The following is a 7,787-nucleotide window of genomic DNA, read 5'->3' as shown; positions in this document are numbered from 1 at the left end:
TAAATAGCGGGGGGGGGGGGGACCCCGGTTGTTGTCGCTTTTGTATTTCTCTCGAACTCGCGTCTGAGTTTCAACTCGCATCCAGTTCGCATCCGGGTTTTTTCAGTTCGCGCTCAAGGTCTTCCGTTCGTCCGCGCTCCTATGGTCTATAGCTTTTGTCCGGGTGAATACTTTCCTGGGTCTCGTCACTCCCAATGTCAAGCTCGAATGGCTCAGATAGTCATTTCAGCGGGTCTGATGTAGGTTCTACGAACCAAGTTGCATCCCCCGATAGCCTTAGCAAGCCGGAGGTAGAGCTCGAGGAAGAGTTCGAGCCTATAGGTCGTGGCGCTTCGGGTAGTTTGGCGTCCACCTCTCGCCGGGGTTGGATGTTAGACAAGTTCGGCCCTTCGACCATGATGCCCGAGGGGCTCCAATCCCTCATTACTTACTATAACTTGCCCGGGGAGTATGCTTATTTTATACCTTCGGGTGGCTTTCCTTGGGAACACGGTCCTGATGAGATCGTAATATTCCGGGAGCAGCTCACCGCGGGGCTGCGATTGCCTTTCCACCCCCTCTTCGTCGAAGTCTTGAACCACTTCGGCGTGACAGTCGGCCAGCTTCACCCGAATTCCATTCGCAACTTGGTGGGGACAATCTCCCTTTTCTGTGATGAGAGCTTTCCGTTGGACTTGGAGATTTTTTCTTCAACCTGGATGCTTAAGAAGCAAGCGGGTCCTCTCCCCGGGCGCAGGCGGGCTTACTACCTGTCTCCTTGCCCGGATTTTAAGCTTTTACACGAGCTCCCCAACAAGGTCCCAGCAAGGAAGCGGGACTATTTCGGGGTGCGAAGTGTGCTGGGGTGGCCTTTTCAGACCGGGTGGGGGATGGCCGCTCCTGACTCCGGGGTTACGCTTGACAAGGAGACGGCGAAGGGCCTCCGGCAATGGGCGCGGCTTGGGCTGAAGTGTGAACAGTATCTGACGGAGGCCAAGGTCATTGCGGCCGGCCTGAGCTCGGGTAAGTTCTTCACTTAGTGACTCTTATCTTGCTGTCTTTCTTGCTTTTTACTGATGGCGAACTTCTTTACGTAGGTGTGATGGATTCACGAGGGACCCGGGGTGGGCACTTGTTTCAAGGCATGAAGAGGAGAAAGTGGGTTGCCAAGCGAACTCGCGCCGAGGTGCCGGGCTACCAGCCAGAAGATCCGCCCAGGGGGCCCGAGATGGTCCCTCCGATGCAGGAGCCGGCGGGGGGCCCTTATGCTGAGACTACATACACAGGGGCTCCTACATACTCTGGGGCTCCTGCTTACTCTGGGTCTGCTCATACGCGAGCTGGGCCCTCGGGCTCGGGGGCCCCGGGGGATTTCAGGAGTGTGTTGACGCCGACCCATGCTCTTCAAAAGAGCAAAGAGGCTATCTTCCCCGAGGAGGTCGCGGCGTGAACTGATCTCCCTTTGCATCAAGTGGCCTGCCGTGCTGTTACCCATGCCATGGTGGTAAGTGTTTTCCTTTTTTAGAGCTCTTTGGCTTTTGTTTTGTTGGTTCTTTTGATCATTCGGTCTCTTTTGGTAGGTGAATTCTTCTATTCACGCTTTAGCGGCTCAGGTGGAGAGGAGCTCGAGGCAGGCACGAGCTGCCGAAGAGGCTCGTCGCGCTGCCGAGGAGGCTGCTCGTGCTGCTGAGGCTGCTGCTCATGCTGCTGAAGAGACTGCTCGTTTTTCACGGATCAGGCAGGCGAGGTCTCAGAGAGATGCCAAGGCCATGGGAGTGGTGGTGAAGCACATGGCGGACTTGAGGCTGGATCTGCAGCATCAAGTCGAGTATCTTCAGGAGGATATCAGGGAGAGGACGCAGATCTTTTCTCAAGGTATCGAAGATGCCAAGAAGAAGGCCGTCGATGAGTACATTGCTTCGTCGGGCTTTGATGATCTGATGGTGGATTCATATAGGAGGGGTTTTAAACTAAGCCGGTGGATGATCCGGAATACGTACCCCGAGCTTGATGTTAGCGCCATATCCACTTCGCGCATAACTCAGGAGATGGCTAATGCTGCTAACGCCAAGCCAGACTCTGAGGGCGAGGCGGGGCCTTCGGGTTTTGTTGAAGTGCCTTCTGATGATGAAGAAATAGCTCCGGGCTTGTAAATTTTTTTTTTTTTTTATGTACTACCCTACTTTTGGAATGGAAGGATTTGTTTAAGTGCTGGTTATTCTCTCCCGAATTGAGCATATTTGCCGAACTACATGTATTTGCCGAACTGACTATACGTCCGGTTTGTTTTCTGCCTATTACCGCACTCGGGCGGACTGTTTTCTTTGCTTGCTTGTGCCAAGATTCCTTCGTTAGCTCGGCATCCTAGCCCGTAGGCTTTGGTGGTGATTTTATCCACTTTGCTTGGCAGTCTATAGGTAGTATCACTTTAGGTTGACAATGTTCCTTGCTCGGGGTACTTGTTTCCCCTCTAGGGTTTCAAGCTCGTATGCCCCCCCGAGTGCTTTCTTTACTCTGTAGTGTCCTTCCCAATTTGGTCCAAGTTTCCCTACGCCGGGTTCGGGTACCATGACCTTACGGAGAACCAGGTCGCCGACGCGGAAGTTCCTCTTCTTTACTCGCACGTTATAGTACCGAGCTACCTTTTGCTGGTTGGCCGCAGTTCAGATGTGCGCGAGGTCTCTCACCTCGTCCAGTAGGTCAAGGTTGGTGCGTAACTCGTCTTCCTTTGTCTGCTCGTCGTATGCTTCTAGTCGCAGCGTAGGTACTTCGATTTCCGCCGGGATTACCGCCTCGGTGCCGTAGGTGAGGTTAAAGGGGGTCTCTCCTGTGGCGGTTTTTTCCATGGTTCGGTGAGCCCATAGAACACTTGGTAGCTCGTCCGCCCACAACCCTTTAGCTCGGTCTAGTCGTGCTTTCAGTCCGCGGAGGATGGTTCTGTTCATTACTTCTGTTTGGCCATTTGCCTGCGGGTGTGTGACCGACATGAAGTTTTGACTAATTCCCATACTTTGGCACCATTCTTGGAACTTGATATCCTCGAACTGTTTGCCGTTATTGGAGATCAGTACCCGAGGTAGCCTGAAGCGACATACTAGGTTCTTCAAAAAGAAGTTCTGTATGTTTCGGGCTGTAACTGTTGCCAGAGGTTTAGTTTCTATCCACTTTGTGAAGTAATCTACTGCCACCACTAGGAATTTTCTCCCGCCTGTCGTTGGTGGGAATGGCTCCAGAAGGTCAATGCCCCATTGGGCGAAGGGCCATGGACTGGTGAGGTATTTGAGGTTGGCAGCGGGCTGATGGTGGATATTGGCATGCTTCTGACACTTGTCACATTTTCTAACAAGCTCGATGGCCTCTGTCCTCATCGTTGGCCAGTAGTATCCTTGTCGAAGTGCTTTTTGAGCGAGGGCTCTGCCCCCCAGGTGTCCGCCGCACAAGCCTTCATGAGTGTCGCGGAGTACGAGCTCGACTTCGGCAGGGCGCAAGCATCGCAGGTAGGGGAGCGTGTAGGATCGTCGGTACAACCGTTCGTCTATTATGAGGTATTTGGCTACCTGGCGCTGCACCCTCTTAGCTGCGTTGCGGTCCACGGGGAGGGTTCCGTCTAGCAGGAAGCTCGCGAGTGGGTCGATCCAGCTCGGCTCTGCTTCAGAGACGGGAGCGACCTCTTCTGCCCCACCGAGAATGCTGGGCCGAGGTAAGTCCTCTACGTACATGGTTCTCATGGCGTTGTGGCTCGTGCTGGCTAGTCGGGACAGGGCATCGGCCTCAGTGTTCTCTGACCTCGGGATTTGCTTGATGAAGTGTGACTGGAAGTTGAGCAGGGCCTCCTTTACTTTTGCCAAGTATGCAATCATTGTGAGCTCGTGTGCTTCGTATTCGCCTGTAACTTGGTTGACCACGAGCTGGGAATCACTACAGATAACTACGTGCTTTGCTCCGACCTTGTGCGCTAGGTTCAGCCCGGCTATCAGTGCCTCGTACTCCGCCTCGTTGTTGGATGCCGCGAACTCAAAGCGTAGTGCGTATTCCAACTTTGTTCCGCTCGGGCCGCGTAGCACTATTCCAGCCCCGCTGCCCTGCTGGTTCGAGGAGCCATCTACGTGAAGGATCTAGGGCTCCTCATCCCAGTTCGCGCTTGGTCTAACCAGGAGAGATGCTACACTGGCTGCTACTTCACGGGGTTCAGACTCGATTGGCTTGGGAACTCTGAGCTCGCCCGAACTGGGGATCTTGGGCTCGACCGGCTCAGGGGCTTCGAGGCTAAATGTGCATTCGGCGATAAAATCTGCTAAGGCTTGGGCCTTAATAGCAGTTCTTGGCTTGTACTGGAGGTCGTACTCGCTGAGTTCGATGGCCCATTTCGTCAATCGACCGGAAACCTCGGGTTTGAGTAAAACTTGTCTCAGAGGTTTGTCGGTCAGGACGATGACGGTGTGAGCCTGGAAGTATGCTAGCTTTTCTATCTGCGGGTATCTTGTCTCTGCTTCCTGCAAAATTTTACTAACATAATATATGGGTCGCTGGACCCGGTCTGTTTCCTTTATTAGTACCGAACTGACCACCTCGTCGCTTGCCGAGAGGTACAGTTCTAAGACCTCACCCTCCTCGGGCCGGGCTAAGGTTGGCACACTGGCGAGGTAACCTTTTAGCTCGTCAAACGCGAGCTGGCAGTCTTGGGTCCACTCGAACCCTTTGCCTTTGATTGCTTTGAAGAAAGGTAGGCAACGGTCTACTGACTTGGACATGAAGCGGCTTAGAGCGGCTATGCGGCCGTTTAGCCTCTGAACTTCTTTTACTTTCCGAGGTGGTCTCATATCTAGGATGGCTTTTATCTTGTCCGGGTTGGCCTCAATACCGCGCCGATTGACAATGTAGCCTAGGAATTTGCCCGAGGTGACGCCAAAGACACATTTGTTGGGGTTCAATGTCATGCTAAACTGACGCAGGATTTGGAAGACAGAATCTAAGTCATGTATTAATTCTTGTGAAAACTGTGTCTTGACGACCATGTCGTCTACATAACATTCTATCTTCATGCCAATCAAGGGCTGAAACAGCCTATTTACAAGTCTTTGGAAGGTTGCCCCGGCATTTTTTAATCCGAAGGGCATGACCTTGTAACAGTACAGGCCGAACTCGGTTATGAAGCTGGTTTTTTCCTCATCGGACTGGTCCATCCGGATTTGGTTGTAGCCTGAGTAGGCTTCCAAGAAGCTTAGCAACTCATGTCCCGAGGTCGCGTCCACTAGGCGGTCAATTCTGGGGAGGGGGAAGCAATCTTTCGGGCAAGCTTGGTTCAGGTCGGTGTAGTCGATGCACATGCACCACTTGTCATTCGCCTTTTTTACCAGCACAGGGTTGGCCACCCAGCTCGGGTAATGGACTTCCCTTTTGAAGTCTGCTGCGATGAGCTTCTCGACCTCCTCGTCGACCGCCCTCCAGCGTTCTAGGGCTAAGTTGCGTTTCTTCTCTCTAACGGGTCTGACTACAGGGTCAGTGTTAAGTTTGTGAGTTATAAGGCCAGGGTCAATACTGGGCATGTCGGCCGCGGACCATGCAAAAATATCTAAATTTTGAAGTAAAAATCTCACCAGTTCGGTTTGTAGGGGTTCTTCGACGGAAGCACCGATATGGAGTGTGCGAGCTGGGTCTGTAGTCGAAGTCGGGATTGCGACTGTTTCCTCTGTGGGCGAAGCTCGTTCCTCGCCTTGCTCCGCAGGCCGCTCCAGTTCGAGGTCGTTGGCTGCCTTGGTTTTTCCCTTCAGGGCAGCAACATAACATTTGCGGGACTCGAGCTGGTCGCCCTGCGCTACCCCCACACCGAAGTCCGTAGGGAACTTCATGGCCAAATAGTAGGTGGAGACCACTGCCCGTAGGATATGCGTGATCGGCCGCCCTATTATGGCATTGTATGGGGAGGGGGTCGCGACCACCAGGAAATCATGGTTGAGTCTAACCGCGCAAGGCCATGTGCCGACTTCCACAGGTATTGTTATTTTTCCGAGGGCCTGACTTCCTCTCCGCTGAAACCCACCAGGGGAGTGTTCGCGGGCTTCAGTTCGCTCCTCTGTAGCTGTAGCTGGTCAAATGCTGATTTAAAGAGGATGTCCGCCGAGCTGCCCAAATCTACGAGTACGCGTCTGACCTCGAAGTCGCTGATCCTAAGTTTAATGACAAGCGTGTCATCGTGGGGGTAGTGGACCCCTCGCGCGTCGTCCTTCGTGAAGAAGATTGGTTCTTCGGTCTTTGGTCTCTTTGGGGGGTTCCGTTCCTCGAGGGCCGCTTCGCAAACTAAAGTTTGAGCTGCTGCCGAGGTACATCCTGCTACCACCGAACCTCCCACAATTACATGGATGGTTCCCCGAACTGGCCTCTCTTCCGGAGGCTGTCGCTGCAACGGTTCAACAGGTCTACTGCTAGATTTGGGGGCATCCTTTTCGTGTTCCCCTGGCCAACCTGCCTTATTGTTATTATGGTTGTGCTGTACAAAGTTTCTCAAGTATCCGCGACGGATGAGCCCTCTATCTCGTCCCGGAGATTATTACATTGCTCGGTGCTATGACCATGGTCTCTATGGAAACTACAATACAAATTCTTATTTCTTTCGTTTGGATTTCCCTTTAGGCGAGGTGGCCACTTCACGTATGGGGCGTCCTTGATCGTCATTAAGATCTCGATCCGCCTTGTGATCGTCATTAAGATCACGTATGGGGCGTCCATGATCGTCATTAAGATCTAGGGGAGCTCAAAACGACTGGTTCGGCTTCGGCTCTTGGTCCGGGTTCTTCCGGTCGACTGGGTTAGAGGGCTCGCCTTCCCTCTTTCTTTTCTCGTTCCCGCCCTCAGTTCGTTGGTTGATTTCTTCCTCTGTCCTCATGAACTTGTCCACGACCTTGAGGAATTCGGTCACGGTTGCGGGCTGGTTAGCTACCATGTGCCATTTGAATTCTTTGTGCGTTACCCCTCTTTTTGCCACCGCGAGCTACACCGCGGGGTCTAACCGCGGTATCTGCAAGCATGCTTCATTGAATCGCTTGATGTAGCCCCGTATGGATTCTCCTTCCCTTTGGACTACTCCGAAGATGCTTTCCTCTGCTCTGGGGCACCGTTTGCTGGTGACAAAGTGTGCGGTGAAGACCTGCACGAACTGAGCCCAACACTTTATCGACCCGGGGGCCAGGTTCCTGTACCAAGTGCGGGCTACCCCCCTGAGGGTGGTGGTGAAGGCCACGCACATGCATGATTCGCTGGCCCTGGCGAGGTGCATTTGGGACTGGAAAAGAGTCAACGTGGTCGTTGGGGTCGAAGGACCCGTCATACTTGTCCAGAGGTGGGAGCTTGAAATCTCTGGGCAAGGGGACCGCCAGGAGTTCTGATGCGAGGGGGGAAGGAACTGAGAGAATCGGGGCAACTCCTACCTTGTCCGAGCTTGTCTCTTCTTTGCCTCTGAGCTCAGACAGGACACGGGTGGCGGTTCGGTGACTTCGCCGGCGCCTTCGCTGTTGAGTGGGCCTTGTACTGGCACTGCTGGCCTCCGTGTTGCCGAGCTCGATGGGCCCGAAATGCTGGTAGTCTGCTGTTGCCAGTGCGCCGAATCGGTTTTCCGTGAGTGGGAACTCGGGCTTGGAGCGCCGAGGTGCCGATCTCGCGGGCGAGGTTCCCGACCCGCCTGCGAGCTACGAGGCGGGGATGATTTTTTTCTCTCTTCGACCTGGAGACGAGGCCTGGCTATTAGGGGGGTTCTGGGGCCTGGAGGCCTTTCCTTGGTGGGGGCGTCCATCCTGCGGGGAGGCCTTGACCGG

General features: G+C 53.8%; 1 protein-coding gene across 1 annotated transcript; it reads left to right on the top strand.

Moving 5' to 3' along the window:
- The first annotated feature begins 238 nt into the window (after positions 1–238).
- LOC148790822 (uncharacterized) lies at positions 239–2,171 on the top strand. Its single transcript, XM_088890862.1, has 3 exons — positions 239–1,002; positions 1,077–1,483; positions 1,560–2,171. The coding sequence occupies exons 2-3, from the start codon at positions 1,478–1,480 to the stop codon at positions 2,130–2,132; spliced, it is 579 nt and encodes a 192-aa protein (XP_088746988.1). The 5' UTR covers positions 239–1,002; positions 1,077–1,477; the 3' UTR covers positions 2,133–2,171.
- Positions 2,172–7,787: the final 5,616 nt, after the last annotated feature.

The sequence above is a fragment of the Nelumbo nucifera genome, chromosome 6, assembly GCF_055504915.1.
Source record: "Nelumbo nucifera cultivar China Antique chromosome 6, China Antique-T2T, whole genome shotgun sequence".
Taxonomy (NCBI): domain Eukaryota; kingdom Viridiplantae; phylum Streptophyta; class Magnoliopsida; order Proteales; family Nelumbonaceae; genus Nelumbo; species Nelumbo nucifera.
This window is presented reverse-complemented; position numbering and strand designations above follow the sequence as displayed.